This window comes from Leopardus geoffroyi, chromosome A2 (genome assembly GCF_018350155.1).
Source record: "Leopardus geoffroyi isolate Oge1 chromosome A2, O.geoffroyi_Oge1_pat1.0, whole genome shotgun sequence".
NCBI classification, from domain to species: Eukaryota; Metazoa; Chordata; class Mammalia; order Carnivora; family Felidae; genus Leopardus; species Leopardus geoffroyi.
In genome coordinates this window covers 114,428,361-114,454,673 of record NC_059331.1, presented here as the reverse complement: position 1 = coordinate 114,454,673, position 26,313 = coordinate 114,428,361, and the positions used below count along the sequence as shown (strand labels likewise).

General features: G+C 41.2%; 1 protein-coding gene across 1 annotated transcript in view; it reads right to left on the bottom strand.

The window, feature by feature from the left end:
- DNAH11 (dynein axonemal heavy chain 11) overlaps positions 1 to 26,313 on the bottom strand; it is a 351,912-nt gene that overhangs the window by 106,708 nt on the left and 218,891 nt on the right. The window contains 3 exon segments of the mRNA XM_045495056.1: positions 3,631 to 3,777; positions 7,506 to 7,739; positions 16,003 to 16,164. Coding sequence (XP_045351012.1) covers positions 3,631 to 3,777; positions 7,506 to 7,739; positions 16,003 to 16,164 — 543 coding nt within the window.

The window sequence follows — 26,313 nt, the reverse complement described above, 5'->3', positions numbered from 1 at the left end:
CTCCTTCTGACTCCTTTACACTTAATGGAGTATCGTTCCTTTGGGTAATTTTTATAATCAGGGCAATCTTGAATATTAATAAAAACCCACGAAAGAAAATGAAAAAAAAAAAATACCCTAGGTTGGTCAGCTTTTTTTCATTCCCGATACCTTCTGCGCACTTTTGTTTACATGTCACATGCCACAATCACCATTACCACAGGAACCAACCCCCACGGGGACTGGATCCTGGTGACCAGTGCTACAGTTATGACACTAGAAGTTCCTAACTTACGACTTAAGTTAGAACTTAATTCTTCCTGCACAAGAATTCTAAGGTACATGTACAATAATTTGTGTATTTCAGGTGACACTGGAATAGTGAAAATACAGTGTATCTTGGTGACGTGGAGAGCCTCGAGCCTCACTGTCCAACTGCCTCCACACCATGACTCCTGGGTGGTGCTCAGCAAGGTTCAACTTGGGGAAGGAGGGAAGAGTGACACAGATCATTTGGAATGTGGGCTTTCTCTTGACTACAGTCTTTAACTTAAAGCAGTGTTCGGGAGATACTCCCATTCTTGGGTACACAGAGCTTTTCTGCTGTTGGTCAAAAGCTCCTTGCAAATGGTTCATGAAATTTAATGGTGGGTCACATGGAAGAAGTGGAATAGCAATGGCTTAGTAGAAGCTGAAGTATGTCCACCCAGAAATTTATATGGCAAAGCCCTAACCCTAGTACCTCAGAATATGATTATATTTTTTAAAAATTTTTAATGTTTATTTATTTTTTAGAGAGAGACAGAGCACAAGTGGGGGAGAGGCAGAGAGAGAAGGGGTCACAGAATCTGAAGCAGGCTCCAGGCTCTGAGCTGTCAGCACAGAGTCTGACGCGGGGCTCGAACCCACAAACTGTGAGATCATGACCTGAGCCAAAGTCGGCCACTTGACTGACTGAGCCACCCAGGCGCCCCTAGAATATGACTGTATTTGCAGACATGCCCTTTAAAGAGGTGATTAAGCTAAAAATGAGCCCATTAGGGTGGGCCCTAGGTCAGTTTAACTGGTGTCCTTATAAAAGGAGGAAATCTCAACAGGCACAAGAGACACCAGGGATGTGTACACAGAGGAAAGACCAAGTGAAGACAGTGAGAACGCGGCCATGTGCAAGCCAAGGGGAGAAACCAAGCTTGTCAATATCTTGATCTTGAACATCCAGCCTCCAGAACTGTGAGAAAATAAACTTCTGTAGGTTAAGCCATGCAGTCTATGATATTTTTTTTTTAGAAGTCCTAGCAATCTAATAAACTGCTCTTATTTGCCTTCAGAGTATGAGAAATCCCAGACAGTCCTTCAAAACCCAGCCATACCCACATTTAGAATAGAAACACACAAAATCTGAAGACCATTCAAAATCAAGGAGGATGATAACTTTTGAGGAGATTATATTAGCCCTGTGATTTAGAAGGTACTTTAACTCATGAGGGTTACACTCAACAAAGAAAGCAATATGAAAGAGATCAGAGAATTTGGAACCTTAGAATTGGGAACTGGTAAACCAAACAGAGACGGAAGAAGTAATTTTCATAGGCTTCATGGTGCTGGGGTTACTTGAAGTCACCGCTGGTAATGTCAGCAGTTTGGATGGCTCTTGATGATTTTATGAATCTCAAGGAACAATTTTAACCTGCTGCTCTACAAGGACTATCAAGACACACAGAAAGGCAGTCAGTATTTGCTTAGTTATATTAAATATGGCAATGTACTTTTGAATAACTTCTCATGGGTCAAGACTTGAAATCCCAATTTTATAGGATCACAGTGCCCATATGTATCCATTTAATAACTACGTAGAACCTAGCACACTGCTGAACAAAATGTGAGCTAACAGCACATGCTGCAATTGATGAGTTCCTTGAATCTCTATACATGGTTTAGTTACAAATAATTCTCCTTCCATGAGCAGCCAGTTTAAAACAGTTCCTTCTAGCATCACCTTGATTTGATTTTTATCTTAGCCCTCATCACTAACCCCAAATCCCTTGTCACTTGTCTGCTGCCAGTCTTTTCCATTATAATGTAAGCTACCTGAGGGTGCCTTGTATGTCATCTATGCTCAAGAGCCTAGAACTGTGCCAGGCAAAAATAGTTGCTCAGTTAGTATTTGTTATTGAGAATTAAGTAAAGTAACCATCAGGGGTAAAATGAAAATATGTTTATTTCTTGGTATAGATTAGATATAGAAATAGTGTCTTTTTCATGTTTGAAGAACTTCATAAAACAACCAGTCAGAAGAGTTCTCATTTGCTAAAGCATTTTTTCCCTCTTTGTAAGGATGATTTTGCCTTAGGAATTCACATACAAAATGTGAAAATACCTCTGGAGTGTTTTATGGATCTCTAAAAGGTATCTCGAGAGATAGATTATAATCTAACAAGTACTAGCACGCCACTTATTTGCGCAATGCTTGAAAAATATCCCTTGGGTGGAAATGGCTTATGATAATCGCATCATATGGGATACCTAATTGCTTAACATAATATAGTACAATTTTAAGGACATCCTCTGCTTATCTGAAACTCAATGGAAACACTTATTAACAAATTAGGAATTATATGCCCATTGGCCATGCCAAATGTAGCATACAACTTTAAAAACAAGTCTTAAAAAAAAAACTATTCAGCATTCTGATTTTCAGTGTGCAACTCAACTCTTTAGTTGTGTAAGCTACCAGTAAACATGCTCAATACCTATTAGAAAATAGGGGGGGAAAGCCCAACTCAATTGTCTATGAATGAATGGCAATACCACTAGAAGAACTCAAGTATTTCTGGCATCATAAAACACTAGGATAATAACATAAAAGCTACCGACTCAAAAGCTATAAGCATGTTTATAATTTACCTTTTTTTTTTTTATCAACTAATCCCTGATTATAATCTTTTGTCCCAAATGAGAGAATTTATCTCAAACAAACATATTCAATTTCTAAACAAATAAGATATACAAAAATACCTTCCATTTGTGGCCCAAGGTCTGGCAAAAGAAGAGGACAAAGAAGTTGTATTTATTTCAGAATTGCCAGAAACCCAGGTACAAAGAAAGCAGAATCTGTATAATCTTAAGAGTAATTGTTTGCAACAGTAAAATGTAATATAAAATGCCAGGTTCTCAATTGAATCAAAAAGAAGAAATTTAGCTTAGGATTTAATAATAAACTCAAGTTGTATTATTAAAAGGAAAAATTTGAAAAACCATCTTGCAAAGTGATGGAATTGGGCTTTGTTAACAATTGAGTTGTTCAATTTGCCTAAAAACTGAAAACCTTTAGAAACCTCAGAGGTGACTTCATGACCTTTACTGTATTACAAATAGGCCTGATGTTCAAGATCCACATCCATTATATGCTTGAATGAGCTCAGTATTTATTGTTCTTTCATATCATTAAAAGAGCTAAAAGGGTGGGAAAATGCATAATGTAAAGAAAGGTCAAGTGGTAATCATGGTGTGAAATGCTGTTACATGTGTAACTATAATAATTCTTTAGATTTTATGCTCCCTGGAGAGGAAGTTGTTCAAAATTGTTCACCTACAAAGGTTTATTTTGTGCTAAATATAGCTCAGCACTCTAAATGGTGGAATTAGCCTGACCTTTCGCTCCTCAGCGTCGGCAATGGCCTTTTCCCGGCTCACTTTCTCCGTCTGGAGCCCGATCTTTGCGATCAGAGCTTCGGCATCACGATTTCTCAGTTGCAGCTCAGCTTCTTGGGAGGCAAGTCTGGCTTTCAGATCTCCCACCTGAAGGAAAAGTCACTATGTCCAAGTAACTTGCATTGGGAACGACAAATACCAGATACAGCTTATTTTTTTAAATGAGTTCACAGATCCCTATCACCCTGCATCTTTTATCTCTTCCTCCCCTGTTCCGACTTTAGTCCCATGTGCAAAAACACAGCCCTGCTTCCCCTCCACAGAGGAACAAACAGCACAGTGTTTTCTGATTGCTTTCTGAAAAATGTAATTTATGTCAGCACCAGCTAGAAATTTACCTTCTCCCCTCAGTCTGTGCAGTCAGGGAAACATCAAGCACATTTAGCTTAGTGTACATGTGTACATGTCACTCAAGCACCTGTCACTCATGCCCTCAGCTTTTCTGGTCCTGTAAAGCTCAGGCTCAAGGCAGCAGAGGCCACAGGAAGACTTGCTTGGTGGCAAGCTGGAGGAACCATGGTTTGTGCTCTCCAACGGAACACCATGAAAGGCTCAGAGAAGTTGAGACATCGGTACTCCCTGGCCGTTATGAGTTACTATCAGTTTCATTGAATCCGTTACTCACTTTGATGGAAATGCCTACAGACAGGTCTATTCTCTTTCCACAAAATAGGAAATGGTCCTCTTAGTTTCTTCCACCTCATACAACATTCAACTTAACACCTACTACAGAAAGGCAAACCACAAGTGCCTTGTGGGCATCAGAAGGGGTGGGGTCAAAGAGCAGTGAGTGTCCTAGATGGGGACTGCCTGCTCCTGGCCTCACTCAACTCTTGAGGAACTCAAGTCTTTCTGAGGCATCAACAAATTTATCTTCTCTAAAGAATGATTCTGCCCTCGTAATTGGGATTTCATGAGGTTCACAAGGTACCACTAGGTTCCTAAGTTTGAGAATCACGTAAAGCAAAGCAGAAGTCAAGTGCTGGGAAACAAACGTGACTCGTGGAGACACATGGAAGCAGTTTTAAATATCATGAGCATTAGCTTAATTCCATTTTTTTTTCCAGAAGTAGGTTACTATGTTTACAAAAATCAAAGAAGCAGAGAATAATTATAAACACTTATTTTGACTCAGTTGCTACAGGCACTCCAGGGGGTTCATCCTGTGGAACAACATCTCACTACTATATCCAAGGACTCTTCAAACCTCTGCTCAAATGGCACAATTACTACTATTACTGTTACCTTTCTTAGTTATTATAGTTTAAGCTAAGATGGATTTTTTAGCCTCTCTGTGAACTCAGGGTAATAATGCACAGTGACATTTGCTTGTCTTTTCTTTTTAGCCATGGGAAACTAGTAGCATGTTAGGTTACAATCCAAAGAATCATCTAAGAGACTAGGAGGAAACTGTTATTTCAAGCCCTGATTTCCGTTTCTGAGGAAGCTGTTAGGTCTGAAGAGTCTAGTGACTCAAGCCCTGGGAGCGAGGCCTTGCCGTGAAGACAGGTCACTAAGCTATCTGTGATGATCTAAGCTGACATCTAGAGAGGGGGTATGCGGCTCTAATGGGAATTTATGGCTTTACTCCAATGAATACACAGTGCTGAGGTTTAGACACATATTTCAAATGGCACGGATATTCACCTCTGTGGAATTAACTTCAGGCAGATCTTTACAGAACACAAGTTTCAACATGAAGACATTCTGCTCCACACACGGCCTTATCTTACATGGTAGGGCTTTCCAAATGCCCACCTAAGAAAGTACGCTTCTTTTCTATAATAAATAGGCTTTTAAAACTCTTAGGGAACTATGAAATATTCCAATCAGTCCTCTGATATTATTGAAAGCATTATACGTACAAACATCTATTGAAAAGAAATCATCAGTAGTCCTTCAATTAAGACTTCACATGTCATCTTCTTAGACTTTCTGCCTGATGTTTCTAGCCAAGGGGGAATAAGGAGACCCAAGCATCCTTAAACTTGGCAGGCACCATCAATAACTAGTCCCTTTCTTTCTTCCTCTCCCCCAACCTCTTCTTTTTCCCTATGGCTGAGATGCTGCCACCATGGACGCCACTCTGTTTTTATCCTCTTTGCTCTGTTTTTTGGGAAGGAGACTCTAAGTATGGCAGAGGCCATTTTTTTTCCTTAACCAAGGGCTGCCCCACCAGTACTGACGGTTTAGTTTAGTCAACCGCTAGCATTTCCTGGGGCAAAGTCCACAGGTGCGGTTTGGGACATTGCTCAAAGGTACACAGATGCTCTGGGACACACATCTCCTGCACTCATGGTCTCCTAGCTCTATAGGACTCCTAGGAAGGTCTTCACGAAGAGAAAGAGATGGAACTGGAAAGGTAGTGAGAAAGAAGAAGGAAAGAGAAAGAAGGCAAAGAGTAAAAGAGTAAGGTAACATGTACACAAAAAGAGTAAAAACATTTTTTGAAGGAAAAGGGAAAGATGCACAAATACAGGTATATTCTTTGGCAGACTTCCCAACAACTATTCTTACATCACCACATCCTGGAAACTGGCCTGGAAACCTTCTCAGTTGGTTTCTCTTTCCCAGTCATGGTCCATCTACTCACTATGTACAGATCAGCGCTTCACCGAGAGCCGTTCCTGGTTTATGAGATGAAAGGCACAGAGGCAGGAGATGCTCTGGCCTATGGACATGTGAAGGGTGTGGCCGGACAGGCCTTCAGAGTGAGAGGTGCCACTGCAGGCTTCTCCAACTGGCTTGTGGTTTATTTCTAGCCTGGACATAAACAGGCCATTCAGCACACGTGGGGCGAAAACTGGCCCAATCTCCTGAGAAGCATATGAGTCCGTCCAAGATGACAATACTCTGAAGAAGTCTACTGGAATTCCTGGCCTTGAAGGGACCACCATGGAGAATTTTCCCCTCACCAACTCCAGAGCCCAAGTGGCTCAGAGAAAGCTGGGCCAGTTTCCAAAGTGTCCACAATCTCTCATTCTAATTCTTTTCTCCCCCAGTCACCAAGTGGCAGCACAGGGAGCTTTAAAATCTCAATACCTGACCTTGAGAGTAATACAGATCTGGGTTCCAACTCCAGCCTCACAGGTTCTGTGGCTGGTTCTGTCTCATCTATGATATTAGAGTAGCAATACCTACTTCATATACTTGTTTACTTTTCAACAAGGAGATGAGAGGACAGATGGAAAGACCCACACATGGTTAACATGTGTGCTAATTCTCTCCTAATTTACTCCTGGAGGTTAAAGGTACCATCCTTCAAGGGAGCAGGCAGATTGAGGATGAAGGCTACAGAGGATACTTTAAACGGAGAGAGATGGAGGCCAAAAGGAGATGAGACACCAGGGTCAGAGGAAGCGGGTCTGCTTAGGGACCTCAATCTGAACAAACCACATCATGTCATCAGACAGGAAATAATGCCTCCCTGGGGGGGAGGGGCTTTAGAATCTGAAACCAAAAGGGATCCTACTTCCATTCCAGTGTGACAAAATTCCTAACTATAAACCCAGGGCACCAAAGCCAGCGAATGTAACAGAGGGGTGAGCTGTGCCTGTTCCTCAACATCTCTTCGCTGCCCTGTCCTGAGTCAGGCCAACAAGGGAAGAGATCTCTTGAAACCAGCATGACAGAATAATTGGCCAATCCCTTTCTAGACTTATGAACGCTGTTTTTTTGGTGTGTGTCACTAAACTGTGAATTTAAGCAGTAAGCATCTTATATAAACGGGTTGAAATGCTGCATCAAAAGTAAGTGTGCATTTTTTAATTTTAAGAGCACACATTTTACTCAGTAATAACACATCCTAGTCATACCTGAGAGGCTGTGGTTTCCAGCTTTTGGATGCCATTCACCAAATGCTCTTTCTTCTGGGATACCTCTTTTTGTTTCTTCTTCAACAGATTCTTAAACAGTGATATTTGTTCTAGAAAACTCTTTGGGGTGGTATAGTTGTGTCTTCTCTCATTCTGGTAATACCGGGTACTCATTTCATTCACGCTAGTGTGAACGTGGGCCATGAAGAGGCTAATAGAATCTTTGTCCAGTGCCTGAAAACATAAACACTGTATTTCATATGCAATTCTCTCAAGTTAAAACAAAAATGTAATTAAAAAAAAAAGAATCAGCAAAATTATGGAGTATCTTTTCCTAAAAGCCAGAACAAATTATGGCAGGATCTGGAAAAACTTACTCAGTCTTTAAGAGATAGCCACAGGATGAGAGAGATAACAATAAAGCATTCAGCTTTGCCAAGTAGGGCAAAGGATTTTTGTGCCCTCCACACACCAAACCCAAAGCCAACATATAACACAAACAAAGCTTTTCCCAACTTGCTTTTTATCTATCAAGTATGTGAAAGAAAAAATGGTGAAACTGAGACACAGTACTCTAAAAAGTATTTTTGGTGTTGCTTTCAAACTACACTGTAGCAGTCATGTGCGCGTGCGCACACACACACACACACACACACACACACACACACAGCCCGAACTGACAAATGTGGTTTTTTAAGCACCCATGGGAAAACAAACAGGATGGGAAGGTATAAAACTCATTGCTTCTGGGAGAAAAATGCCATTTATATTTTCATTTGGAAAAAACAAAAAAAAAAAAAAAAGAAAACGAATAACTGCTCCTAGAAGATTTACTAGAGAACTCCCCCCCCCCCCCCGCACTATACTATTCTTTCTGTTTTGTCCTCTATGACTTCTGAAGTAGTTAACTTTTTAATTTGTGGAGTCACATCTCCCTCATTTTAATGATTATTTATTGCATTCTGTACAAGATGAACCAGGTTCAATTAATCAAGGGAAGCCTAAAAATCAATTAATATGAATTAAATGAGCTACACCAACTCTTAGGAAAGTCACACATAATTTACCAAAGTGTTGTCAATAATGCTCAGACATCTTTGGGAAAATTGCACACAAGTGGCTGGTGATGCAGTTAAATGTTTCAAACCTGCACCATTAATATTACAACCCGGGTGTGCTAAGAGACAGGCCAGTTCCTGGTGCTGAACAACAACTGCTCCTGGGCGACGTCTAACAGCCTCCCAACATCATGACAAATCCGTGAGTGGGTTTCAAATATGTATATATGGGGTTGCTCTGCCTATCCATCTCACTAAATTAAAATTAATGTTCTGTTTTTTTAAAAACCAAAGTCAAATACAGAATGATGCAAACCCTGAATATTCTGCATTCTCCAGTTCTGAGCTATGTGCATGTTACCAAATAGTGGACTCAGAATCTAAACTTATAAGGAAGTTAGAGAACTCCGTATAAATAAGATCCTCTGAGGGATTTTATTTTTAAAAGGGCTTCACTGCAAAATAAACACGGAGAGAAAATTCATCCCTGTCCTATCTTGTTTGAATGAACTAAAAGTGAGCACATGTCTTTTACAGTGTAAATCCTTCCCTGGCCAAGTCCGACCTCCTCACGTGGGGCGCGGGTTGCGGGGGAGGACCTGGCCTCTGCCCAACCATGATCCTTATGAGGAGGCTCCTAGGCTGCCCTGAAAAGCTCTCTCTGACAACAGTTTCATTTGTAAATCTGCGATGGAAGAAGTGGTTTCCGGTAGAGCTGGAAGTGGCCCGAGACAACTTGTCTCAATGGGGCAAAATAACTATTGTTATCGGGCTTAACAAAATGGCACAGCATGGGAGACTTGCAGAGCCAGGGAGCAGCTGGTTGTAATTCACACTGTTTTTCAGAAAACTCTAATCGTTCCAGAACAGACCTCTTTGATGACTGGTCTTCCCTGCATTCTCAATTTGTCACTTTCTCTTATGATAAGGTCAGTAGTGACAGCACTTCCTGACATTAACAGCTGTGGCTTTTAAAAGGGTCATTGTAGAACTACTAATTGCAGTAATTTCATTAGCATAAATTATTTATTCTGCCATTCATTTATCTCCAGTTTTCTTTTTTTTTGGGGGGGGTGGGGAGTGCAGGGAGGACATGGCTGCCGATGCGGCTGCAGAAAAGGCAATGCAATGCGTATTTTTCGTTTTCAGAAACCCAAGTGAAGAATATCACTCCTGCTACATTTGGCCCCTAATGAAAACCAGCTGATTCCATTCTCTAGTCATTTAGCAGCCCATCATAGGGAAAGCAAAAATACAAATAAGCAAACTGCCAGTATCAAATGGTTTCTAAAACCAGGGTTTCTCCACTAAGATGCCCTGGAAAACAACGCTGTATCCAACGCATCATCAAATATACAAAGGAAACTGCTTTTTCCTCACATTTAGACAGAAGTTTAATTTTTACTCTCTCAGTTGGCTCACTGTGAATGCAGAGATGTATCTGCTCCTTGCAGCTACGGTTCTCATGCCGTAGCAGTCACTGCCACACCAAGTGCCCCCCACCACCCGACTCTTAGAGCAAATGCCCAGTAGGTCCCTGTTGGTGAAAATGACGTATAGCACGAGTCAAACGAAAACCAACACCGGAGGCCACGCCAAATCAAATATCCTAAGAATGTTATACCTTCCCCAGACCAGCTGGTCCCAAGATTATACTGGTCTGTACTTTTAAATTCAAGAGCAACTTTCAAGAGCATCGCCTTCAAGGAAAGGGAGGAGAAGGGACAAAAGAGAATGGAGGTGAAAAGGAGGCAACTTTTTTAAGTTAACCTTGGGATCATTTTGTCACATGTGATGTCATTATACCTACCATCCACCATGAAAGTTTTCCTCCGAAGTTATTTCTATGTTAATTTTTTACAGCTTTATTGAAACATAGGTGAGATACAAAAAAAAGTACATAGTTAATATCTGTTATTTTTTTTAATGATTCCAAACTGCTGGGTTTTAAAATCTATTGTTTGTACTTTTTAGCTCCTTTGGGGGCAGTTAATAATAGAAACTAATTAGATACTGGGGCTGTAAAATTGGTTTATTAAATAAAATTTAATCATATATAAAACGAGCAGTACTGCATTTGAACACCTCTCCTGAGCTCCTCATGGTGCTGATGCCCTCTGAGAAAAAAGATTCTGGAGGCAGCCAGGGATGCCAGTTTCGAACCCTATGACGTGGGTTAGATTTCCAGTTCTGTACAACGGGACAAATGAGGGCACTCCCTGTACTGCCTCCTGCCCACAAAATCAGAGCTTAGACTTGTGGCACTCCTTTTTAGTCTGCTTTTCTTCCTTTCCCTGGATTCCTTTTTCAGAATAGCCAAACATTTCTGCAATAGTCCAGAGCAGGATTTAAGACTGTGGGGTTCTGGCATCAAAGTGCTGAGGGCGCCCTTACCTGCGGAGTGATCTTGCGCGATGGCCTGCACCCCTCACCTGTGCCATGGGGAAGCCCGGGGTCCCTGCTTAGAAGGGTGGTGAGCAGCGGTGGTGGGTACATCTGCCACTGGTGATGGTGACAGGGCACCAGTGTTGGTCCTCCTAAGATTAATTCCACCTGACAGAGCAGCCCCAAGTGTTAAACGCAGCGCCCAACAGTTTTCTAAATCACACACTAGTGTCTCATTTTTTTTTGTTTTTTCACTTTGCTTGGCGAATACATTTTGTTGTTTCTTTGGTCGTGTTTTTAAATTTTTATCTCTAATTTTAGGGGCTAATTTCCAAGGCCAAGGGCAAGGCCAGGTCCAGCCTAAGCCAGCAATCTGCAAGAAGAGTTTCTCAGCAATGAAAAGGTAGTGTCAGTGGCTCCCTAACACAACATGAAAACACAGAAACAACTGAGGACTGTGACAGGGGGGTGAGGAGGTCAAACAGGGCCCAGCCAAGCCTCCCAGAGGGAGCAGCCAAGGCAGATGACGTAGCTGGTTCTGGGAAGGCCAGCACTACGGGAAAGCCACAGAACTATAGCTTGGAGGGAGCGATGCTTACCAGCATAACCAGATTCTTGGGCAGCTATAATAAGTGGACCCCACTTTCGAGGTAGAGGGGATTCCCAAAGTTTCCCTAACTGCAAAAACTCTGGAAAGTGGCATTCTACCAGTTTTTGCAGTTCTGTTCTTAAATCGATTAATGTGCACAGAGAAAGAAATGCATGATGAATAGTGTACTGGTGCGCATGCACAAAGGAGAAGCAGGCTGAAGAACGCGGAAGGATGTTAACAACCACGTGGGCCTTTTCTCATCTGTCTGAATAGAGGCTTAAGCCAGTTAGAGACTCAGGCAGATTCAGGATAATTTTGACTGCCTCTGCCTCTGTCTTCATCTTTTAAAATGACTTCAGTACTCCTCAGGAGGAGATTTTCCCCCAAACTCATTGAATTTCTCCTGCACAAGGCTTTAAACTTTTAAATTTGTATTGAACAATCCTCATTTATATTTCAAAGAAAACAAATGTGCTAAAGGTCAGTAAAAAAAAAAAAATCACTGCTAACATACCTATCACTAACAAAATGTTGTTTGCTACTCTTCGTGCTGTCCCCTACTGTTTTAAAAAGGAACCCAAGAACCAACGAAGAAGCCAGTCTTCACGTATGGCGGTAAAGTAACGTTCCTCTTTGGGCGGACATTTTCCACGATCAGATTGGCAAATGGCAGTAAAACATACCATTCTTCTGTTACCAGACACTGTGACAAGTTCTGAACTGAAGAGGTGGGAGGTGGGTGGAATGAAGTCATTTCCCTGAAAAAGCTGGTGGTACTGACCTTACGGAATTATTCAGTTGTATCACGTCAAAAGGACGGAGAATTTTAACCTGCCAGTCGGCCACTATGCCCGGAAAGGATGGGCTCCTTCATCTTGCTCTGATCTTTCCGAGAATGGAGACCCCTCCGGATGCAAATCTCACTCCTCCTCAATGAGAGTGCTCATCTTTTCATTTCCAGTCAATAATTCTGCTTTCCTCAGGCCCAGTTCTCAAGTATGTCTATTATTCACTTTGACTCAAAAACCAACAACAGTACTCATCTTTTAACACCTGTTTCTCCCGCCTTGTTTCTTGACGGTGCCTAACTGTGGCCCACGGACTTTTGGGTAAGGACGCCTCCCAACTGCCTCCTCACAGCGTGTGCAACCCGGTCCCCCGGGATACCCAGCGCGTCTTTCCCTCTCTCCCTCCTCGCACTATGTCCTTCCTCATCTGAGGAGTGAGGAGTGTATGTTGACACAAAGCCTGCGGATAAATACCCAGTGATACTTAAGGACCAAACTATTTTGGTTGTCTGACAGCTGTGGTTTAGCTCAATACCAGGTAGCAGGAAAGCAGCACAACCCTTTACTTAGATGCAGGCAGCCGATACCCCTGGGTGCTAAGCGTGTTCAGACTGAAAAGTCTACGTCAACCCACACACACACAAAAAAAAACCGCTTGCCTTTAATGAATCCTTTCTCTGTGGCTGGAGGGGTCACCTTGGATAACTATCATATACTCAGCAAATAAAGTCAATAATTAAGAAGCACCTAAGTTATGCTGATACCTTTCAGTCTTAATGATGAAAATCAAAACTAAGAAAATGAGCAAATCAGTGCCCATTCAAAAAACTTAAAAGCTATTTTTGACCTCTGCAGAAAAGGCACCACACATGTTTAGAAGAAGACAGACACGTGCATTCTGAATTATAATTACTGCTCCTAAGCAGCAAATTGGGAAGGTGGCAAAGTTAAACAGGCACACGCAACTGAAATGAAATCATCCAGCTGATCTGTTTTTAGGCATAATTCAGTGCAACAGAAATGGTTAAGTGCTTTTAAAATTCCTCCTTGACAAGCAGCATCCTATAGGAGGCGTCATGATACCACGAGACAGAGCTCAGCACCTGCCAGGAGCCCTCTGCACTTAAAATGATGCAAATCCTGCCTCATCCAGCAGATGTCAATGGTCACTGGCGTATCAGAGCTCCTTCAGCAGTAACTGTTTTTGAAGTGGCTCCTAACCTTGTAAGAGAAGGCTTGCATCACGGGAGCGAGGGCAAGGAACTTAAAAAAAAGCACAGTGTCAAATGTTAAGTTAAACCAAGTTACTAGCTTTGGGTTCCTTCCATTTGGGAAATTAATATTAAGAAATGAAGTGCACTGGTCTTTTCTTTAGCGAACCAGTGTGATAAAATGAAGTGTATAAAACAGAATTTTGCTACCAAGGTACATACTGATTCTCTAATAAATTGGTATTTTTGAACCCTTCTTATAATTATTAGACCAAACAATGCCCTACCTAATTCGAGTAATGCAGTCAGCCTAGCAAGAGCTTGAGATTTTGGTGGGTAACAAGTGTCACTATTATTTGTCATGTTTGATGGTTTTTCAGGTTTCAAAGTACAAAATATTTCTGGCAGACTTTATCTAGTGCTAGTGCTCATGTCCATTAAACGGGGTTCTTTTGACTCTTCAGGAAAACACTGTAAATGGTGCAAGCAGTGTTGCAGACAAAGTAACCACTCCTGGGAGTGTCTACCATTCCACTTACCTATTCATGAGAACAAATTTACATAAATTTCCCCAAATGTTCTTACATGTTCTTAGTGCTACGCAAGGCCTCCTGAACAATGGGAAAAAGGGAAAATCACTTAAAAAAATCAAACTACAGGGGTCCCTGCCTGGGTGGCTCAGTGGGTTAAGCATCTGACTCTTGGTTTAGGCTCAGGTCATGAGCTCAGGGTTCGTGGGTTCGAGCCTTGTGTCAGGCTCTGTGCTAACAGTATGGAGCCTGTGTGGGATATTCTCTCTCCCTCTCTCTTTGCCCCTCCCCTCACTCACTCTCTCTCAAAATAAATATACTTACAAAAAATCCAACGATACATTACTATTATTCAGTCTTTACCCAGAAAGCCAGTTGCTGTTGTTTTAAAGGTCCAGGTAAGTGCATTCAACATTAAGGGTGAGTGAAGAGACAGGCAACAGAAAACACTTTCTGCATTTGGAAAAAAGAGTGAAACAGAAGAGATCATTTTTTCCATTTATTTACAGAAATGTTTTAAGTGTGAGAAAAGGAGAGAGGGAGTATTTGAATGTTATAAAGGCTTTATCATATGCATGTTTTTTTAAAAAATGTGTTCAGTTTATTTTTGAGAGAGGCAGTGAGTGAGTGGAGCAGGGGCAGAGAGAAAGGGGGACAGAGGATCTGAAGTGGCCCCGTGCTGACAGCAGAAAGCCTGATGTGGGGCTCGAACCCACCAACTGTGAGACCATGACCTTGAGCTGAAGGTAGATGCTCAGCTGACAAAGCCGCCCAAGCGCCCCTGTCATAGGCATGTTTTTGATGCTGTGTGACAGGTCTTCCTTGACACTCCCGGCACTTAAGTAGATTAACAGACATTTTAGAAAAGGCAATAAACTGTATTACAATAAAGCTATCTACAAAAATAAGAAGCAGTAACACTAGCTGCATACAAATAATTAAATATGTAAATATGTCCAGGTTTGCAACCATCCGGCCATCAAAAGACAGAGAATTCAACAAAATGGGAAAGGGCTCTTTGGAAAAGTGACAGGCTCTTAGGAGTAAGGGAGGCCACCGTGGGATGTGTCTGTTTCTAATAAAGCTTCAAGTGGGAACAGACATCATCTCTTACATAGCCCCAATTCTATTTTTGGTTCTGAGATATTCTAGCCCTACCACTCAGTGGAATCAGAAGACAAGCCTCCATGGGCAATGTTCACAATTACCACCCTTCCAAACTATCTAATCACAAAGGCACTAGATATCAAAAATTTCTAGAAAGTGTAAATGATACCTTTTTCCCTCTGAATTGGGAAGTACACTTGAAGTGCTTTTTGTTTGTTTTTTAGTTTCATGCAACCATTTAAAACTGTAATAGGATGTGCAAATTTCATTACGGTCAAATGACAAACATAATTTATAAAACATAAACCCCTAAGACAAAGAAACAGATACATTTTCTGACTCAGTGACTACAGAATTCATGGTGCTGATTTTTCACCCATTATTAACGTAATGAGAAAAATCAACAATTAATTGCTTTACTTTGTTAAGATCAAGCATTGCATGACTATGGGTGGCTACTTTTCTGTTTGGGTTTTTATCTGTGTATTTGAAGGATTCATGTTCAGCAAACCCTATTATGATTCAAAGAACAAATGATCCTGGCTTTCTGGTGAGTCAGTCTAAGTAAGAACACACTCATGTGCCATGTGCACACATGTGTGCACAGACCCCTCAACCTGGTACAAAGAGGTCAATCACCATATTCCATAGAATGTAAACCAAGAAAGACAATTTTACCATCTTAAACAAAAGGCTTAACTTTCCTATAGGAGGTGTATTTTGGAAATTACTTCTTTACTGAGGACTTCTGGTCGGTGAGTGAGTGAATGTGGGTGTGTATGTGTGTGCGTGAGAGACACAGATTCAGAGGTTGACATGGCATTACCTCAATTCCCTTCGTTTCCTCAATGAACCGCCTGCTGACTGAGACCAGAGCTTCCTGCGGCCACGCATGAAACCAGTCAATAGCCGTGCAGTTAACTATGGCTGGGAACTTCCGAGCTCTCCCTCTTAGCGTGTGACCAACGGGAGAGAAACACAGAATGATCTGTGGAGACATAGGGGTAGGGAAGAAAGAGGAGGGTGATGAGTGAGCAAAGAATTACATTGCAATCCTAGACAATGAAAGCAAGGAGCGCAGCCAAGCATGACACTAAACTATGCTAAAGCACTACAGAGTGGAAAGCGACATTAACCTCCTTGCTAATCAAAGAATAAACCTGCCCCCAGTGGCTGCTCCAGCGAATATACAGAAACGCTGCTATGCACTTTCCTTAAAACGGGTCCCTCTCCTTTTAAACATTTTTGGTAATTATCATTAATAGCGAGAAATTTATTCTTTTCTGTTACACAAATAACATTATAGCCACAGAAAAAAAAATAAATACCCAAACCAAATCACAAAGATAAAGTAACACCAATACCTTCATCTTCTGTCTCCTTCCATTCTGTAATTCATCAGATTCAATCATACTTTGTAATTTACTTAAAAACAATTTGTATCATATTGAAGGTTTACTTTTTTCCCATTTAAAATAGATATACCCAGTTTCATTCTTCACATTTTTAAAGGAGTAAAAAAATTCAGTTTATACATGCTCCTGATGAGACACTTTTAAGTTTCTGGTTTAAATCTAAAGCTCTATTTAGGTATTCAATGATTTAAGAATTAATGTCTATGTGAATACGTTTCCATATTCTCTGTAGTGACAGAGGGATTTGATCTGGCACTAGGGTCTGAGTTTGGCTGGGATCATGGCCACAGCTCAGGGAGGGGGTAAAAAGGACCTCAGGAGTCAGGTGGGTCTGACTGTCCCTTCTGGGCATCTCTGAGTGTGACAGGGCTCCCACATGAGATGCCCCGTGTGAAGGGCTTGGCACAAAGAAGGCGTACAGAGAGCATTTCTTTCAACCACTCCCTCTTCTCCTGAGTTCCTGTGGACTTGAGGCACCAGAGTAGTGATGCCAGCTGGGGTAAGGTCTGAGAATGACAGTCCTGGTTTCTTCTTCTCCAGAAATGGTATGGACTTGATAGAAAACAAAGCTTACAGCTCACTCAACTCAATATCTAACACTCTGAGGTCAAGCAACTAATGCAATCATTTTTCAAATGATAGGATTTTTTTGGTAGAGCATTTCAAAAATTCACATCACAAAAATCTCCAGCATACAGGAAGCCATACAGTATCTTACTTAACGGGTGTCTTTACTATGTTTATTTTACATACTGTGGCTCTTGAAAAACTCAGGACGGATAACTTCTGGTATGTAAAACGTTTAACAATGCATAAGCTGACTGATCATTTATTCATTATACACAAGAGCCTAGTTACAAATGAAGTAACTGCTCTAATATTGCGGGTGCTGAGTGAACGGGACTTCAGTTACAATGCATAATTTTCACTTATGTCACCGTTCTTGGGTTTCTCCTACCTGCCGTCTTTTTTCCCCCATACTTGAACATCTAGGACACAAAGAAATAATCGATTTCCACACCCAACTTATCTCTTACTCCTGGCAATTTTAGGAGCTTCATTTATTAACAGTTATAGCAAAGGCAAAGGAAAAACAAAGGCTCCTTTGAGATCTGAAATATCCCATCCCTTTTACACACTTGCTGAATTTCTCTCGTTATGGGTGTATTACCAGGTCTACACAGTTTGTGACAAAACAAAGTACTGGAACCCTGTGTGCTCAGTCTCGGGAAAAAATATTTTGAGTTAATATAATGATATACCTTCATTATTTATTGAAAGATAATAGGGAATCCTCATTTAAAGAATTATTTTTCTTTTCTACAATTTTACAGCTGAAGACATTTTCCCCTATGCTATTTATTATGGCTGAAATAAGGGTCTCCATAACACCAGCTACGTTTTACATGGAAGGTGGTTGGCAGGACATCAATGCTTCTCAAAAGGATTGTTAGGAGCTGGTTAGAAAGGCAAATTCTTGGACCCAATCTATACCTAAGGAATTAGACTCTGGATGGGCTTTGGCAAGCTGTTTTCAACAAGGCCCCCAGGTGACTCTGACACCTGCAGGTATAACCTAATAGTTTAAACATTTCTAAGGGAGTATTTAAATAAAATGCTTACATTTTCAGTGCTTTTACAATTGGTAAAACACATGGAATATAAGTATGCCTCTGTCTGGACACAGAGAATTTTAAAGAAATTAGATAATCACGAGTAAGCTAAATTCTACCATCTGAAACAAACCTTGGGAACTAATTTACAGAAATATGCTTGGTTATCAGTGCTTTCGAAGAAGGGAAAGGGCAGTACCACACCAACCTCGAGCACTGTAGCTGTTGACCCAATTCATTACCCAGTCACTTCTAGTTTTGCGAAAAATATAGCACAGAATCCCTCCTGCTCTCCAGCTTTCGTGGGTAGTAGTCCTGTGTGAGAGGTGTCCCCAAGTCCCTGCTCATGGCTGGAAACTGGCGGTTGTTCTATTCTTTTCTAAAACGGTCTCCACGTGTTTCGATCATGAGCATGGAATGGAGGTCAACTCTGCCAGCTGCTCATATGGGATGTGACTACGGGCACGTTTCTTAATCGTGCTGTATTGTCCTCATCTCCAAAAAAGGAGAAATCACAGTTACCTCCCAGGGGCACCAGGAAAACATACCGATATTTATCAAAGTCTTCCTCACAGTTGTTGAAGCATGAATGGTGCTCCATAAACTCCATGCTATGCTACTTTATTTATTGATTTTTCATTTTATTTTTTTTCAATATATGAAGTTTATTGTCAAATTGGTTTCCATACAACACCCAGTGCTCATCCCAAAAGGTGCCCTCCTCAATACCTATCACCCACCCTCCCCTCCCTCCCACCCCCCATCAGCCCTCAGTTTGTTCTCAGTTTTTAATAGATAATGCTTTGGGTTATGCCAAAATGCTTATGCTTTGGCTCTCTTCCACTCTAACCTCTTTTTTTTTTTCCTTCCCCTCCCCCATGGGTTTCTGTTAAGTTTCTCAGGATCCACATAAGAGTGAAACCATATGGTATCTGTCTTTCTCTGTATGGCTTATTTCACTTAGCATCACACTCTCCAGTTCCATCCACGTTGCTACAAAGGACCATATTTCATTCTTTCTCATTGCCACGTAGTACTCCATTGTGTATATAAACCACAATTTCTCCATTCATCAGTTGATGGACATTTAGGCTCTTTCCATAATTTGGCTATTGTTGAGAGTGCTGCTACAAACATTGGGGTACAAGTGCCCCTATGCATCAGTACCCCTGTATCCCTCGGGTAAATTCCTAGCAGTGCTATTGCTGGGTCATAGGGTAGGTCTATTTTTAATTTTCTGAAGAACCTCCACACTGCTTTCCAGAGTGGCTGCACCAATTTGCATTCCCACCAACAGTGCAAGAGGGTTCCCGTTTCTCCACATCCTCTCCAGCATCTATAGTCTCCTGATTTGTTCATTTTGGCCACTCTGACTGGCGTGAGGTGATATCTGAGTGTGGTTTTGATTTGTATTTCCCTGATGAGGAGCGACGTTGAGCATCTTTTCATGTGCCTGTTGGCCATCCGGATGTCTTCTTTAGAGAAGTGTCTATTCATGTTTTCTGCCCATTTCTTCACTGGGTTATTTGTTTTTCGGGTGTGGAGTTTGGTGAGCTCTTTATAGATTTTGGATACTAGCCCTTTGTCCCATATGTCATTTGCAAATATCTTTTCCCATTCCGTTGGTTGCCTTTTAGTTTTGTTGGTTGTTTCCTTTGCTGTGCAGAAGATTTTTATCTTCATAAGGTCCCAGTAGTTCATTTTTGCTTTTAATTCTCGTGCCTTTGGGGACGTGTCAAGTAAGAGATTGCTACGGCTGAGGTCAGAGAGGTCTTTTCCTGCTTTCTCCTCTAGGGTTTTGATGGTTTCCTGTCTCACATTCAGGTCCTTTATCCATTTTGAGTTTATTTTTGTGAATGGTGTGAGAAAGTGGTCTAGTTTCAATCTTCTGCATGTTGCTGTCCAGTTCTCCCAGCACCATCTGTTAAAGAGACTGTCTTTTTTCCATTGGATATTCTTTCCTGCTTTGTCAAAGATTAGTTGGCCATACGTTTGCGGGTCTAGTTCTGGGGTTTCTATTCTATTCCATTGGTCTATGTGTCTGTTTTTGTGCCAATACCATGCTGTCTTGATGATGACAGCTTTGTAGTAGAGGCTAAAGTCTGGGATTGTGATGCCTCCTGCTTTGGTCTTCTTCTTCAAAATTACTTTGGCTATTCAGGGTCTTTTGTGGTTCCATATGAATTTTAGGATTGCTTGTTCTAGTTTTGAGAAGAATGCTGGTGCAATTTTGATTGGGATTGCATTGAATGTGTAGATAGCTTTGGGTAGTATTGACATTTTGACAATATTTATTCTTCCAATCCATGACATGCTGTGCTACGTAAAAAAAAGAAATACTCTCCACACCTTTACAGGTAACGTGGAATCAACTCGAGTTATTGCCTCAAGGTACATTACCTTGAGGTGTGGGGGGTGTGGGGGGAATCATCCTGATAATTTTCCCATTATATTTCCCTTAATTTCCTGAGATTAATACAGCAAAGGGTTTTTAAGTAATAAAAACACAGATAAGTGAAAACAGGGTGTTAGCTTATCTATAATTCACTTTTTGGGGTTTACTGAGGTATAAGTGACAAAATTCTAAGACACTGAAAGTGCAAAGTGTGACGATTTTATACACATAGACATGGTCAAAGGATTCCCCCCATTGAGTCAATTAGCACAACCATCACCCCATATTTTTATCTTTTGTGGTCAGTGTTGAGAACATTTAAGTTCTACTCCCTTAGTAAATTTAAATGATACAACATGGTGCTTTCAACTGTAGTTATCATATTACATGTTAGGTCCTGAGATCTTATTCATCTAATAATTGAAATGTTATGCCCTTTTACCAATTGTTCCTTATTTCCCGTACCCATTGGCAATATTTTACATGTAAGTGATACCATGCAGTCTTTCTGTTCTTCTGCCTGGCTTATTTCACTTAGCGCAATGCCTTCAAGTTTAATCCACGTTGTCGCAAATGACAGGATGTCCATTTTCCTGAAAATTCTATTTGTGTCCGGGTGTGTGCATATCTCACATTTCTTGATCCATTTGTCCACTGACGGACACTTAGGTTACTTCTATACCTTGGCTATTGTCAATAATGCCGCTGTTAACATAGAAGTACAGGTATCTCTTTAAGATAATGGTTTTGATTCCTTTAGCTATACTAGAAGTGGGATTTCTAGATCATATAGTACTACTATTTTTAAGTTAAAAAAATTTTTTTTTACATTTATTTACTTCTGAGACACAGAGACAGAGCACAAGTGGGGGAGGGGCAGAGAGAGAAAGAGACACAGGATCCGAAGCAGGTTCCAGGCTCTGAGCGGTCCGCACAGAGGCAGACACGGGGCTCGAACCCACAAACTGTGAGATCATGACCTGAGCCGAAGTCGGACGCTCACTGAGCCACCCCGGTGCCCCAATCTACTATTTTAATTTCTTGAGCAATCTCCTTATTGTTTTCCATAGTGGCCGTACCAGTTTACGTTCCTGCCAACAGTGTATGCATCATCACCAGCAATTGTGACTTCTCATATTTCTGTTAACAGCCATTCTACGAGGTGTGAGGTGAAACTATTTACTATTTAAATAGTTGGTAGAATTCACCAATGAAGCCATCTGGTTGTATATAACTTACCTTTGAAAAAACTTCAATCGAGTATGATATGCATGTGGATACTCATTTTATGTATTCGGGCCACTGGTTAGTATCTAATGTAGTCCAATGGAAACTATAGAGGCTAGGGATGCAGAAGCAACATTTCACATGAGGGAAACCCACACTGCAAAGTCAGCTACCTGAACTCTCAGCTAAGTCCTTTCATCAACATAAATGGTTGATTAGCTGACATCATGAATACTGGATTTGATTTTATTTATTTGAGAGAGTGAGAGTGCACGTGAGTGCAGGGGAGAGGCAGAGAGAGAAAGAATCCCAAGCAGGGTCTTCGGTGACAGCACGGAGCCTGAGGCAGGGCTCAAACTCACAAACCATGAGATCATGACCTGAGCTGATATTAACAGCTGGACGCTCAAAAAAAAAAAAAAAAAAAAAAAAAAAGAGTCAGGTATTTAACAGACTGAGCCACCCAGGTAGGTACCTTTGGAGTTGATTGTTTTACTGCTAAAATGAGTAGTATTCAAGATATCTGAGGAAAATAAAAATATTATACTTCCATCTCCACTGCTGTATGAACAAAAGAGGAAAATCTAGATACTGAAGTATTCCAGCAATTATACTACTGGCTTTTTGGACTTTGATTTTGACCAGTCCTATGGTAAACAGTTTACAGAAAGATTCTTTTTATGTGATTCCAGCTGAATCCTACCATGAGAATATTGCCCCAACTGCCCCCCGGAAGAATCCTTCTAGTAAGAGCTATTCAGTTTCCTAAAAGAGCTAAGACTGCAATAAGCTTACAGAGCTGGTTTTTAAAACTTTAAGACCTGTTTTAAGTTATGTGCTACACATAAACTCTATGTGTACCTGAGGTCAGTCTGAGACTTCCTTTCCTTAAAACACACCTTGAGTTGGGATAGTGGGGGACAAGAGCCCCCCCCCCCCCCCGGAACAGGTGTCATGTACCTGTAAGTACTGAAGGTCACTGAAATATATACCTCCTCCCAAAGAGTCCCTGACAACGCAAATGACCAAACCGGCTGAAGTTAGTTCCCAGCAGTGGACTGAGGGAAAAGTCAACTAAGAAAATAAAGTCAAAAATGCCTCAGACAGCTGTGTTCTTTTCTAAAAGCAAATTCCCACAAGTAAAAAGCAAACCCTGAAATCACCATCTACGTATTTCCTACAGCTCTAACATTTGGACGTCAGAAACTTGCTTTTGGAATCCATACCATAGAATTTTCTATCCCTTTCTTCCCCCTACACAGGTGTTATGACTCATTTGCAATAACCCATTTTCCATTGTGCTTTGTAATACGTTTCAATTTCTTTTGGGTAAGATCTCATCGTAAGTACATACTTATTTGTATATCACTAACAGGACTCAGTCCATTTCCTCTTGTAATGGAAATCTGAATTGCTACCGTCACTCTGCATTTTTTTTCCAGTTGATATACAGTCAGATAGAAGTAACCCTCCCACATATTTACTTCAGAAGCTTCTATCCATAACTAATGTTTGCATTTATCCTCAAAAGTCTAAGCATTTTTCAAGAATGATAAGATCTGAATCTTACTGAGAAAATTCTCTTAGGAACGGTAGTTTAGCATACAAACTCTTCCCTTGTTTGAATGTTTCAGTACCATTTTATCATCCTTATATTATCCCTCTATCAGCCCCTATCCAATAACCTTTTAATTTCAATTGCCTTCATGAAATCCAAAAGCATGTTCAACATACACACATGCAATACATTTTTATGCTTTGTTTTCTTTTTAGATAACACACAGTGAAATCATTCGCACACCCTTTTACTTGTGACTATTGGTCAGTGCCAATTTTTATAAGAGGTAGTATCTTACACTGGGAAATTTTACTTCTTTTTTTTTCAAAAAACAAAACTCTTCAATTCAGAAAGAAGTTGTACGTGAAATCTCAATAAAGAGCAAGGAGCGGGGCCCCTGGGTGGCTCAGTGGGTTAAGCGTCCGACTTCAGCTTAGGTCATGATCTCGCCGTTTGTGGGTTCGAGCCCCATGTCGGGCTCTGTGCTGACAGCTCAGAGCCTGGTGCCTGTTTTAGATTCTGTGTCTCCCTCTCTTCTCTGCCTCCCCTGCTTGTGCTATGTCTCTCTCTCTCTCTCTCTCTCTCTCAAAAAATAAATAAACATTAAGAAAAGTTAAAGAAGGAAAGAGCAAGGAGCAAATCCATTCCTGGGGAGTGAAGACAGTAGGTGGTCTATGCCCTACTATATACTATCTACCCCCTACTATGTATTCCCATGTGCAGGAGGAGCGTATTCACTCATCACAGCTGCCCTACTTGATGCCAGGACCTGAAATGCCCACACACTACTTTGCAGACCAGTAGGCAGCCCCCACAGCCTCGTATAACAGTGTTCTGTTTTTTTTTTTTTTTTCAAACAGGCAATCGGATGCCTAATTATCTACTGATTGGACCCATATTTGAACCACATCATGCAGTTTGCGGCTTATGGTCTGTGCTGCTCTGCTAGAATGGCCGACGGTGTTTCTGTTGACACTGGGTGCTGAGTGCACACACACGTGCAGGTGCAGGAACAAACCTCATATTGTGCTGGCAAACCCCACACCCAAAGGTAAGCAGAATGTTTTGGAAAACATCAACATGTTCTTCAAAATGCAAAGTTCATTGAATTTAAATGGGTAAGTCCTTCTGTCTTGGATTAAGCCCTGCACTTAACGCCAAGTTCAAAATTTCTTTTATAATATGGCAGATGATGTCTACTCCTTCTTTGAGATACTTTCCAACCCTTTATCCCCCTCAGTGAAACTTTTCTTGTCCTGCGTTTTGTTGTCTTATATGCCCCGTACCTCTCGCGCACAGAGTTGTAACTGCATACTTGGTTTCTGTGATTTGGGGATTCGTGCCTGCCTTTCTGATGACGGTGGGGAGGTGCTGGCTCTTGCACACTATTCTATGCCCAGGGACCAGCACATCACAGGCACTCAGCCGATACTTGCTGAGGCCCCACAGACAGATGAAGGAGTCAACAGAAGGCAATGTGAAAAACTCTTCTGAGCAAAAATGAAATTCTGGTATCTGCATCCTAATTTGTTCTGAAGCTTTGCTGTTTTAGGAAATTTCAAGGAAAGTGAATCTCAGAAAATACAAGGTCACACTTCCATCTCTTTCTGAAGTTCTTTTCAATCTTCTTGTGTAAACTGTATCAACAACACAAGGGCAGGAGTTAGGCTCCTCTATTCAGAAGGGTGTGGTCCTGATCAGGAAAACACCGTTGGCAGGGCAGAGACGGGCAGAGCCTGGGCTCGGCACTGGGCAAGCTAGCTGTCAGAGTGAGTGCTGCTCTCCATCAGTGCAAGTGTCAGAATGAGGGGCAGGAGGGATAGAAGACAGCACTTTGCAATGATAAAACCACCCTAGGTTGTCATCCCCACGAAGGAAAGGAAGCTGGGTGCTCTGCCTGTAAACCACATGAAGATCTAAAGAGATGAAACTTTACTGTCGTGTAAGGCTAAGGTTTTGCAACATCTTATTTTCTACTGGACAGGTGAGTATTTGAGCTTTTTATACAAGATCACAGACACCTCATGACAATTACTTGTGTGAATAGGCAATCTTGTGGTTTATGCTATGAGCTTCTGTGTTAATCTGCAGCTTTAATGGCCGTGTTGCTTAACATCTCTGTTGAGACTGTCGGGCTCCCTAGACATGTTGCAGTGCGAGCCAAGAGCACATCGCCCACAGTATCTGTTGCCAAAGCCAACATATGAATTGAACTCTATTCTACTCGAGGAGGGAGAAGGAACAGGAACAACAAGAAAAGCTCCACTGGAACCTGAAGAAAAATACTATGAAACCAAGAAAAATTTAAAAAGCATCCAGCAGATTTAAAGGAAGATAATTCCACTGGAGTAGATGAGAACCTGGAAAAAAAAAGGGACAAAAACCCATTTCACACTGTCCAAAGTCTAGAAGGAACATTATAAAAACCCATAGTAAGATTGGGGCACTTGGGTGGCTCAGTCGGTTAAGTGTCTGACTTTGGCTCAGGTCATGATCTTGCGGCTTGTGGGTTCGAGCCCTGCACTGGGCTCTGTGCTGACAGAACAGAGCATGGAGCCTGCTTCAGATTCTGTATCTCCCTCTCTCTCTGCCTGTCCCTTGTTTGTACTCTGTCTTTCTCTCTCTGTCAAAAATAAACAAACATTAAGAAAAATTTTTTAAACCCATAATAAAAGAATAGGCCAAGACAAAGGGACAGGATAAAACAAGGGGATTTATGAAAGAACATATATGATACAACACCTTTTCCTAAAAATGTTAAAAATATCTTAAGCCTACATTTAATCCAATGCTTAATGACAGAAAGCTAAAGGCATTCCCATTAAAATAAAAAATAAGCCAAAGATACTACTGTCATCACTTAAAAGCTTTAAATGGTGTGCAAAAATTATGGATATTGTAATACACAGAAAAGAGGTAATCATTAGAA